The sequence below is a fragment of the Perna viridis genome, chromosome 5 (assembly GCF_037379345.1).
Source record: "Perna viridis isolate PV_CMFRI_1.1 ecotype Kerala chromosome 5, ASM3737934v1, whole genome shotgun sequence".
NCBI lineage: Eukaryota > Metazoa > Mollusca > Bivalvia > Mytilida > Mytilidae > Perna > Perna viridis.
The window spans coordinates 34,861,535-34,874,240 of NC_142449.1; the positions used below are offsets into that span (position 1 = coordinate 34,861,535).

General features: G+C 31.4%; 1 protein-coding gene across 2 annotated transcripts in view; it reads right to left on the reverse strand.

The window, feature by feature from the left end:
• Positions 1-2,220: 2,220 nt before the first annotated feature.
• LOC148617213 (cilia- and flagella-associated protein 44-like) overlaps positions 2,221-12,706 on the reverse strand; it is a 35,071-nt gene continuing 24,585 nt past the window's right edge. For both annotated transcript variants that reach the window (XM_088584697.1, XM_088584696.1), the window contains 12 exons: positions 12,185-12,373; positions 11,585-11,769; positions 10,663-10,792; positions 9,951-10,213; positions 9,545-9,659; positions 8,657-8,840; positions 7,485-7,603; positions 6,835-7,011; positions 5,615-5,811; positions 5,126-5,351; positions 3,412-3,546; positions 2,221-2,910 (listed from right to left, as the gene is read on the reverse strand). In XM_088584697.1, the coding sequence (XP_088440823.1) occupies positions 2,710-2,910; positions 3,412-3,546; positions 5,126-5,351; positions 5,615-5,811; positions 6,835-7,011; positions 7,485-7,603; positions 8,657-8,840; positions 9,545-9,659; positions 9,951-10,213; positions 10,663-10,792; positions 11,585-11,769; positions 12,185-12,373 (2,121 nt within the window). In that variant the 3' untranslated portion in view covers positions 2,221-2,709. The remainder of the gene's footprint in view (positions 2,911-3,411; positions 3,547-5,125; positions 5,352-5,614; positions 5,812-6,834; positions 7,012-7,484; positions 7,604-8,656; positions 8,841-9,544; positions 9,660-9,950; positions 10,214-10,662; positions 10,793-11,584; positions 11,770-12,184; positions 12,374-12,706) is intronic.

A 12,706-nucleotide genomic window follows, 5' to 3' on the forward strand; every position in this document is an offset into this window, starting at 1 on the left:
GTCGATACCACTGCTGGTGGACCTGAGGTCCCCGAGGGTATTCACCAACCCAGTAGTCAGACTTGTCTGACCCAGAATAATATATTTTATCTACCTCATTTATTAAATTTTGCAGTATTTCAAATTTTAAAATACGTTAAACACCGAGGCTTCACTCCTTGCATTGCATATGGTAGAACCTCTCGGTGATGGATTTGGCTTCCTCCTTCGATAGTTTTGGTGATGAGTACTTCTTGTATAAAACTAATATTTTGATTATGATCTTCCTACATATTTGATTTTAATGCTGCTGATGAGAGGTTACTCCTTGAAACACGTGTACAGCATATCGAAATTTACAATATAAAAAACTAGTATTTTTCGTATTTCAGTTTCAATGGACAATATCGAGTTTTTAATAAAAAAAAAAGAGAATTTTCGGAATTTCATATTTTCTTCCATTTCCCCGTTCTTTTTTTCAAATATCGTACCTTAAACAAGCTTTTGTATATTCAAATACAGTTATATACAGAGTAGTAGCTTCCTTATGAGCCCAAGTTATAAATATTTTAACTTATTCAAGTCCAATAAGGTGAAAATTTGCTATCCCTTACCCATGAAAAAAAAATACTCAACCTGAACCCGAATGTTAATTTTAGCATATAATCGATATAAAAAGACATGTTGGGTACTAGTGTTTTAATTATCAATGTATTCAACATATCTGCGCATTACATGTGCGTATTTTTCAGTTTCAATGTGACTATAATGAGGTTTAAATAAAGCGGGGACTTTTCAAAATTTCATATTTTCATTCATTTAACTAATAATTTGCATATTTTTTTTCAAGTACCGTACTTTAATCAAGCTGTTGCATATTTTAACACGTTTATGTAGCATCTTAGCTTTCTAATGATCAAAGGCAATCTATAAGTCTTGCCTTTTTGACCCATAGGCTTATACTGAAAAAAGAATCCGAGAATATTCTTTGGTGACCACCATGAACTTGATGAGTGGGGGATGCACTGTTGACACTCCCAGTCCAAGGACTAAAAGTACTGTTCGTGGGGTACTAATTTTGGTGGTTTTCGTTGGTTTAACAAAACACAAAATTTTGTTCCCAAGGAAATTAAAAATTCCCATTCATCTGTATGATAAAGCTGTCAAGTCCTAAAAATACTCCCTTATACATCGTAAATTAGTACCCACAAATAAAAGTATGTAAGTACTTCTCTGTCTAAGAATCAGGCAAAATGTGTATAAGGTGTGGCACATAAAGGAAAAAACACTGAGATTTTATTGCATTAACCAAGTATTTATACCCGATAACCTTCAGAAATAACCATCAAAGTGTTTGTAAAATTTGCCTTTTTAAGCTATTGATAGGTCAAATTTAGTTGAAATGCACTATTGGTAAAATGGCTGGAAAATTTTCCCGCACTTTTTCTTTATATAAGCAGTTAAGAAATATCTACGTCACATTGGCTTCAGGATAAATTTAGATAGCTTTTCAGTTGTTTTCTAGATGAATTGAATATATTTGTGGCAAAACAGACCAAATTGAGAAATATGATGTGCCACCCATTGCCTGATTCTTACACAGAATGGTACTTAAAGTCTGAAGTTTTGTTTTTGTGTTCTTTTTAACTTTTTTAATAGTTACCTTTGTGGTTCAATTTCATAGAAATTCTCATACACTTTAACACAAGTTTTTATCCACAAACTGAAAACTGTTTTAGTCCTTCTTGACCCCTTTTTCTCTAGTGGTTAAGGGCACATTCAAAAAATTACTCCCAGGAAGACTTTTATAATTAGAACCTTCTGGTACAATTTTATAGATATCCATACACTTTTACTAAGTTATTATGCAGAGTTCAGGAAAAGTTTGTCTGGGACCGGTTTCGTAAAAAATCTCAAATTGCGATTTTCCTCAAATCCTTCCTCAACTCAAATTTTAACCAATCAGATCACTTGAAGATTTGAGAAAAATCTCAATTTGAGAAATTTTTATGAAACCGGCCCCTAGTTCCTTTTTCAATTTTGCGGAATTCAGGATGAAGTTTGTCTTTGGCTTCTTTTTTAAGTCCAATTCACAACTCCCTAAATAAAACCAAGCCTTCTTGGTGTTGTGTTGAACACCCTCCCTGTGGTTCAATATCATAGTTTTAGTCAATTTAATGTGCAAATAACCAGAAAATGTTTTATTTTGCACCTTTTTAGAAATTCACAAAAAAAAAACAATTTATCTTAGTATCACATTTAATAACAAAAAATATCACAGATTCAGTAAATCAGGACGGATTAAAAAATAAAATAGTCTGTGGTATTTTAGAGAAAATAAATAGTTTCGTATGAAATATAACATAAGTATTTACAATTAACAACTAAGTATATCTCTTTCCTATTGACATAACAGTTTTAAGATCTAACTCAAAACAGGTCACTTTATGCCTCAAATCCTTGATTACACTGTACCATAGTACTTTAAAGTACAAAAAATAGAACTTAAACTGATGTTCCATTAAATGAATGCTTATACATGAATATATTTGTCATTTTAATCTTTGTGCTAAAATGCGAGATAGTGAAAAATTAAATTTACAGTAAGTTCCTAATACAAGTTTCAGCATGCTTGTAAAATCAAACAATATTTCCATTCATTCTGTCTCAAACTGTTTTTCTCCCTCATGAAGATATTGAAATGAATAACTTATTCCATATCACAGTAAGTTAATTGCTAATTGTCCTCAGATTTGGTGGTGTCTGGGGCAGAGGTGGTTGAGCTGGTGGCAGGATATGTCCACCTTTCCTTGACAACAACATAATTTCTTCTTTGAGAGCGTCTATTTCTTGTGCTTGGAGCTGTACTAGCTGTATCAGTCTCTGTTTCTCATGAACATCAGCCTTGCGAGCACCAGAATATTCCTCACCCTGCAAAATGAAAGATAAAGTTGTGTTAAAGTTTCACGTATGAATAACAAAAAACGAAAGCTATGGCTCTAGGCAACTTTTACTCTGAATTTTAAATTCCTTTTGGAAATCATTTGAAATTCGTTAAATAACTTATAAAAACAAAAACATATAATTAATTATTGGTATTTCATAATCCTTAAATCAATTTAAGCCTAACTAAAATTGACAAACTGTGAGCCTTCAGCAAATCTCAATATACAATATCCCTGCTCCCCAACCCCAAAAAATATCAAGTGGCCATGATTAGAAGTTACAAACAAAACATATTGAAAAGTTATGGATGGGTAAATGGACATATGGAAAGACAGCCATTATATACCTACCACAAAAGAGGGAAATGAAAATATTGCCTTAAAATTTTAATCATTAAATCAAGTATAAACTAATGTAAGTTTATTAATGCACGAAGAAAATAGCATACAAATGCATGTAAATGACTGAGCTTTAACTTAAACTTACAAGATTTTTCTGCCTGGAGTCAAGAGATACCTCAAACTGTTTCTGTTCATTCATAAGCAGATTAAGTTGGTCTAATCTATTGGTATTATCTCTAATTAATGATGTTATCTTATTCTTCTTTTCTCTAATCTTATCCTACAATATACAACAACAAATTAAGAATTCATTCCATAAAATGTAAAAACAACAAAGAAATCATGTAAATCAGTATATTGATATTGAAAAAATCTTACAAATCTTACAAAATCTTGCAAATTGTCTTATGCATTTTGATATTGCTTATATGTGATAATATAATTGTTTCTACCATCCTAAGCTGGTGATTAAAAATACATGTAACTTTTAATAAATGATTGAATTTCTGCAAGAGTTTTTCCACCATTTTATATTACCCAAGGTTTCTACAGATTTCATGGTAGAAACTGATTCTCCTTAAGCTTATTCCAATGATTTCTCCACTCTCTATGGTAATATTCAAATTTTAACAAGCTTGTTAAAGCTCACAAGTTGAAAATGTTGATTTTACCATTTCGAGCGGAGAAATTATTTAAATCACTCATAACTGAAGGAGAATCAATATATAACCAGTAACTCCATGAGTTTTATGGTTTAAAATACCTAGCAAAAAGTGGAAACTGCATCACCATAAAAAAAAATCTTTTTTTTTTCTCTAAATACATACAGTGAAACCTGTTTAACCTAAATGGTTTACAAAGAAAGAATTATGTAGCACTCCAGCTAAGAATCATGCAAAATGTGATTCATGGGTAAAAAGCCTACATATTAATTTTTTTTGATATTTTGTTTGAATTTCCGTAGTAAACAGAAATTCACATTAAGTTTTTCATATAACCTGTGTTTCTTACAATAGAATCTATTGGATTTTCAAGGTTGATTATCTCCTAAGAGAAGGCAGATTTGAATGAATAATTACACATTTCATAGTATAGACCCATACAACAACTTAATTACAAAAATAAATATATGTAGCCTATTTTGGGGAGTATCACATTTTTCAGATTTTGCATGATTCTTACAAGGACAGGTACTTAAAAGAATAAAAGCATCCTGAGTGGAATTGTAATTGGAATTACTACATTTAAACAGGTATTTGGTTTATATAGGTTCAAAATCCTTAAAAATAACAAAAAATAAGACTTTAAAAGATGTCTGGTTTATACATATTTCTGATTTATTTAGGGTTTGTTTTCGACAGATTTCACTATAGAATGGGAAAAAAAGTTCTATAAAAAACATGATAGCTCCACATGCATCAAGTAATTTTTTTTTTCATTTTCCTGCAATAACTGCTATTTAACAATTACAAACTTATGTAAAAAGAACTACTCAAACACAGTAAAACCTATCTGACCCAAACCCTCTTGGACAGTGGAGTTTGTTTGGTTTAGATAGGTGTTCTGTTTACCCAGGTTCAAAATACATGATATGAAGACTCTTAGTCTTAATAAAAACTTCAGGTTTAGGCAAGATTATTTGTTTATTCAGGGTTAGGGTTAGACAAGTTTTCGGTTTACTTTGGGTTTGGTTTAGAAAAGTTTTTGGTTTATTCAGGGTAAGGTTTAGACAAGTTTTCGGTTTACTTTGGGTTTGATTTAGAAAAGTTTTTAGTTTATTCAAGGTTTAGTTTAGAAAAGTATTGGGCTTATTCAGGTTTGGTTTGGACAGGATTCTCTGAATTTGCTCTTTTACTTACATCCCATTCATTAATTTCTTCAGAGCACTGTATTTCTGTCATTCTTAACTTCTCCTTTAGTTCTTCTATGGCTCTGTTGACTGTGATTGTTTCTAGTTTTTCTAAATCAACAATTCTACCAAATTTGGCTGTCATCATCTCATTGGCTTCGTCTTCCATTTCTGTTATCTTCGCATCAAATATCTTCCGGTCTTTTATCAATGTAACATGCGTTTTCCTTGATTCCCTGCAAAGATTTAATGTTTAAAACTTTAAATAATAAAAAAAAAACTTTTGACATGCATTTTGCTGCATGTCCTAGGCATTTTGCATGTTTATCAAAGGTAATTGAAATTCATCCTAAATGAATAAAAGGTTTGATTTACTTATTACAAAAAAAATGTGCTGAAAATTACTCCTGCTACACCTAATGTAATTTTATATATTAAATTTGGTCTCGCTGATGTAGACCTTTTGCCACGTAAATTTCAAGGTTAAAAGAACACTTACTTCATTTGTTTCTTTTGCAATTGTTTCTCATGCTCCAATTCTTTGATTCGTTGCTGTAATCTATTCACACCATTTGACTCAAATACTAGAGTCTGTGACAATTCCTGTGGCAGGACTCCATTAATCATATACTGTATCTGGTGAAGTTTGAGTGTTACTACCACATCTAACTCGTTCAATTTCTGTTGTTTCTCTAACTACAATAGCACATAAATTAATTTGAAATAAATACTGTAATCTGATTGTTTAAAATAATTTTGTTATTTCTCAATGGATAAAAAAATATTGACATGCCACTATTCAGTTAAATTCAGAGCTTCTTTTCTCATGTCTAAAGATAAAAATATGTTTTAAAATTAATTCATAAGAATTAGCAATAATAAAAATTTTGTCTATGGAAAAATAACATAAATTTTCCATGTGCATATTTTGTTTATTGCACTTCACGCAACAAACAATATGCACATGGAAAATTTATGTTATTTTTCAAGAGACAAAATTTTTATTATTGCCAATTCTTAAATGATGGAGAATATTATAAGTACTGTTTAATATGGGAGAAGATGAAAACAAAAGTCTACGGATCTGTTTATTCAAATCTAGTATATTCCAAATTTGACTGTTATTATAATGAACAATATGTTTCACTTCATTGTATATATATAATCCATTTAGCTAAGAGGAGAAATTAATACAAATTACAGAGTCTGCGAGGCAAACATCTCTGCTTATATAGACTATCCAGTGCACCAAAACTATATGCTTTAAAAATAAGATTTTAATGAACTAACTAAAAAATTAAAAACACAAGAAATCCAAGCCAATGCTGACTTATGGAACCCCTGCTTTCAATCACTACATTAGGAAAATAAACAAAGTTCTCAATAAACAAGAAATCACTGAATTTTTTTGAAAATAGATCCATTATATGACATACCTACAGGTAGAATGTGATTAAATTTTGAGCCAAAGTGATGAGTAGTTGCTGAGAAAACTGCAATGAAAAAAATTGTTACAGATAGAAGCATGGATAATGGTAAAACAGTATTCCCCCCTCCTTTGGAGTGGGGTATAACAATCCAAAATGAGAAATGTTACCCTACTTATTATGTTTACCCCTGGCAAAGTCATTGAAACTTTTTACTTCGAATCCCATCCAAGACATCCCCAACAAGAGGTGAGTTCGCTATCATACAAACCCCAAAGTGGTCTTATCTTACCTGGAAGGCCTCCAAATCATTCTGTGCAGTCTTGAGAGCATTTATGATAACTTTAAGTTTCTTGTTCATGCTCTCTAATTCTTTCTTCAAATTATCATTATTCTTCTTTTCCTCCACCAACTCTTCCTCTATATCTAATCTTTTCTCTCGTAATGCACAAACATTGTCATATAGTGTCTAAGGTTAAAAAAGAAAACAAAATTTTGTTTCAATACATTATACTAAACATTAGTTGACATTTACTTTGATTTTATATTCGTTTTCAGGCCATGAATAAGGTACACAATTATTTTTGCCCAACATGTATGAACCAAGTAAATAAATAGTCCTTTTCATGTTTGTTACAAATAAAAAGGCAATCTGGAACAAGAGCCTAAGAACCTGATGTTCTTCATATTTAAACACAATAATAAATGACTTAAAGATATTGTAAATATGCAGATTTTTTTTTGCTTTATTCATTTTTCTTGAAAGTGTAAATATTATTTCAATGCAAAAACCATTCCTATTAAAGTAAAGCATTGCATCTACTATGGTTAAGCAAAATAACTATCCACAAATAAGTTGTTTTTGACATATGAGTCAGTGTTTGACCCAACTTAATTTATTTCATTGAACTTATTAATGAATCTGTGTATTCAATAGTTTACCTGATCACAGCCTGGAGGACAAATGTCAAGGTCGTATCCTCCATCATCATCAGATTCATCTTCATCTTCATCCCAGTCTGAATCATCTGAATCTGATTCTTCACTATCATCACTGTCACCTGAAATCATCAATACATTCATAAGAAACATTTCTCAAACTGAAACTTCTTATTCCTTATCAAGTGCATCAAAACTGAAATATAACTAATACGTAATTTGTCCCGATTTCTCCCACTGTTACCTGTTGCTACTAATAAAACTATGAAAGTCAGGGGAAGGTGATGTAAAAAGTGTGAAGTTAATTTAATTCTTGACATGAAGCTTTAAAAGGAACATACAAATACCTAATAAAATTAATTTACTAGCTATTCTTCTCCTTCCCTGTTGTTTTTTTGTGCTGATGTGATCGCTGATTTACCAATTATGACACAATAGCATGCAAATGCTGTTTAATCATCACTGGTATATTCACACCACAATGGAAGAGGGAGGTTTAGCATGCTGTAAACCTAGATTTAACCCCCATTTCATTTGAAATGCATGTACCAAGTCAGGACCATTGCGGTACCAGCTGCTCCGATGGTGTAATATCTATTTTGCCAGATTTATTTTGGACAACTTGATCGGATCGGATTATTGTTCGGTAATTTTGTTGTTACCCTTATTTTTCAAGTGCAGATCAGACAATGATTGAACCATGATCAGGCAATGGTTATACCATGGTCACTCAATGGTTGAACCACGATCAGTCAATGGTTGAACCACAGTCAGGCAATGGTTGAACCATGATCAGTCAACGGTTTAACCACTGTCAGGCAATGGTTATACCACGGTCACTTAATGGTTGAACCATCAACAGTCAATGGTTGAACCACCATCAGGCAATGTATGAACCACCGTAAGGCAATGGTTATACCATGGTCAGTCAATGGTTGAACCACGGTCAAGTAATGGTTGAAACATGGTCAGTCATAGCCTACCAAGCACACAGTAATGGTAATTGTAATCTTGTTAAACATTCTTTTAAAAACTGGAATTTTCAAATTTTTGAAGCCTTCTATATACCAAATGATTATGATCCAATGAAGAAGACACTATAACACATATATATTATTTCTTATGATTATTGCCCTCTCATGAAAAAAAAAACCACTATAATTTATTCAACATACCATCTTCTGTAACCTTCTTCTTTGCTCTTTTGATTTTTTTCTTATAAACTTTAGTGAGATAGTCCGCCCATTGATTCTTTTCTCCTAATAATCCCTGGAACTGCCCTTGGAGTGTCCTGTCTCTTTCTCCAAGTTTCTCAATTTCTTTCTTCTTCATTTCTATCTTGTTAGTTACTTCTACAATCTGTAAACACACAAAGAATGAATAAGAAGAAAAATGTTAACAAATAAACTATGTGAAAAGTGTGTTTTTTTTATTATAAAAAAATGCAAAAATTTCTACTTCTAAAACCTCCTATGAATACACAATTTATTTTTCAAAAATAATGACTGTCTGCATCATATGATTTATACCATTACTTCTCTATTGATGAAGACATCCCATTAGGTCTTTCATGTATCTATCACTTCATGATGATGATAATGATAAGAGCAAACTGTTAAGAGGTGAAGAAGACTTTTTTTTTAATTAGTTGTGATTTTTATTATATGGTCGTGTCATAATGTTAATCTACACTATTTGGTTCATTATCTGTTATTTTTGTGAAATTGAAAAAATGGTACATCATCGGCGGGTGTTTCTAGAAAAGCAGAGGACACTTACCCTACCGAAGCACCTGGTCCATGCTCCCAGTTTTTAGTGGAGTCCAAGTTGCTCATTTACTCCTGTTACTTTGTATGTATTAGTTTGGTTATTTTATACTTTGTTGTATGTGTCTGTTTTCTGTGTCTGGTCTTTGTTCCATTCTTCAATTTCAGCTAGAATCTTGGTTCCCTTGATTACTATATCCCAATAAATTCATCTAATTAACACATCTGATATTTAGCTTAACCACAGGTCCTTTCTCATTTCTATTACAATTATCAACAAGAATTCCCTGTCCTTACCTTATTCTGCATATCAATTTTCTCTTGTGCTTTGCCTGTGACTTTATCTGCCAGCAGATTTTCTCTCTTCTCATATTCTTTAAGTAATACTAACTCCTCAAAGAGGGTTACTTGTCTACAATTAAATATTAATGTGTATGATAGAAGAAAATATTAAAAACTTGTATTTAATACATGAAAGTATTACTATGGTAATAATGAAAGCATGCATGCTGATTTCAAAATCTTCGTAGGAAAAATTTTGCCAATCCTAATTTTGGTGGATACAAAGTGGATGCATAGTCACTATTTCCTAGAATATATTTTGGTGTTTTAAACAGACTGCTAAAATACACAAAAATTAACACCCTGCAAAAATTTCCGGCTTTTCAGCATAATTTTTCGGCCAGAAATATTTTACACTTACCTAAGGTCAGCATTTTTCATTACTATATCCAATTTAAATTTATCGTGTCTAAGAATTCTTAATTCAGCATCAAAGTTCGTCACTAATTCATCAATTCTACTTAAAAGCCTGTCTTGTTCATAAAGCATTTTAATGTCTTCAGCCTGTTTTAGTTCTATTTCCAAGGGAGTCAACTCATCATCCTCAAGAATTTCACTTGTAGCAGATCCTTCAGATTTTGGTGGAGCAACACTCATTCTCCTGATTGGAACAGGTGAAGGTGCCTGTAACAAAAAATTCATTCAAATATTAAGTAGCAGTCTTTGTAAGAATCATCCAAATTCTGTAATATGTGATACACCTTAAAGAAGGCTACATATTTTTTTATTTTTGTTATTAAGCTTCATAGGTCTATATGATGGAATGTATAACTATTCATACCAATCTGTCTACTCTTAGGAGATAATCAACATAGAAAATCCAATAGCTTCTATTGTATTTTAGTGTCATTTACGGAGTTGTATCCCTTAATTTTGAATTTTTATGGTACTTTCTTTAAAATTTTTTATCTCATATGAGTTAATTTCTGTTTACTATAGCATTTTAAACAAAATATCAAAAGCAAAAATATGTATGCTTTTCCAACCATGAATCACATACACTAAAAGGCACCCTCCTTTAATCCCCATAGTATATAACTTCCACCGTACACTTGCTATATTAAGTGACATACTTTTGTCGCAGCTCCCCCTCCAAATCCACCAAAGCCACCAAAACCAGAACCAGATCCCTTGGCTGCTTTCTGAGCTTCCTCGTACTCTTTCTTGAACTTAATCAAAGTCTCTCTGGTGTACTCCAATTTCCTGCAAAAAAACATTAAAAACTTTATTATAAATATTTTCAAAATTTTGCAGCTGAATAAACTTTATCAGAAAAATGGAAAAAAATTTGCAATATATTATTATACTATCTTTTGAATCCAAAATTCTCCTTTCCCTACCAGCCTACCACACTAAAATATAATTAAATCCATCACAATAATTATTGTCTTCATTAAGGTTCTGCTAAAGTCAATATCTAGGACATTCCTTACTGAAATGTTTTCATTCATAGTTTTAATAATGCATGAAATTAAACAGTGAAACATTGCTAAATGCATCTTTACATGTATATAACACACAAGCATAAGTCAAACTTAGGAACAAATGCTTTATAACGTCTATATAACATTAACAACAAAAAATCAATTTTCTTGAAAAAATTGCCATTTCTTAAAATTTAGATGAATTGAGATATTTTATACCATGATCCAGCTAAATACCAACACCAATAAACATAAGATATTAAAGTTTTCATTCAAATCTAGAAATTTGTCACAAATTATTGCTAGCTTGCACTGCATTATTCATTTGTAACAGTTAACTCCGGATTTGGAATAGTGGAAATCCTCTAAAAAGTGGAAAAAACCATCCTGCTTATTGATAGCCAAACATAAGGTAACCTAAACAAAATGCCATTTTTTTCCAGATACATGTATTACATTTATACATGATTAACATGTTTCATGATAAGATGTTAGACCTAACATCATTGGGGAAAAAACTTCACACAAACTTCTTTATGCCTCATACTTCATTCGGCATGAAAACACTTACTTTTCTGGCATTTCACATAATTGCATTTCTGGTACTTTTGGAACAGTTTTACGACATGATTCAGCTAGGACTTCCTGAACCTCCTTTAATTTTTTGACAACATCTTTAATTTCCTCTATAATCTTGATCTTCTTGTCTCTCAGGGCCAGGAGTTGAAGGTTAAAGTTATATTTATATTCGTGAATCTACAAAATGAGTGAACCGTGCATAAGGTGTCTCAGTTTGTATTATGGCAAATATACAAATATATCAAAAGAAAAAAGAAAAATACTTCCTGATTCACTCACAATTTTCTATGACATCCTGGCAATGAGTAACTTGTGCAATGAAATTTTAAACAGATATGAAAGTACTTCTGGTATATCCCTTATTTTACATACCATATCTTACTCCACAGTTATATACAGAAAAAAATAGACTATGCAGAACATTAAGAACACGCTTAATCATTTCATTTCAGGTTTTTTTTTGTATTTCACTTGTTAAGTTTATGTTTTTATGTCACCTTCTTTCATTGAATGTCAAAATTTAAAACTGAAATTTGTTTCTATCATCCATATTTTTGAACTGCCAATTTTTGTCAGGCATAAATTTCCTTACCAAATCCTTCAGAATGAGCAGTCTTCCTCTTGCTTTCTCCACATTCATTCTCAGATGGTCAGGAACAATATAATCTTTGGCAGTTTTAAGATTAAAGTAACCCATATTATCCTTGGCCTCTTTGATAGCAGAAACATCATTAGGATCTTCAAAATCATCATCTGGTTTAGTTTCATACAGTTCATCCCACTAAAATATAAAATAGAGTCATTCAAAGATATAGCAAGTAATTTCTTTTGGGGGTTAATTTTGGCGTATTTTAGCGGCCTGTCTAAAAGTGTCAAAATAAATTATTGGAAATATTTACTCCTGTGCTTAAACAGGTAGAACTAGGGTAAGGGACACAACTCTCGAAAATCATTGGAACTTTTGTATTCAGCATTTTATATCAATCTTATGTAAGCATCTAATTAACTTAGATTCATTTTATTTTGCTTCAAACGAAAGCTTGAGAGGCTTTGCTGAAATTGAATATAATACGAACTTATCACTGATTTCATGAGTTATGTCCCTTACCCTAGG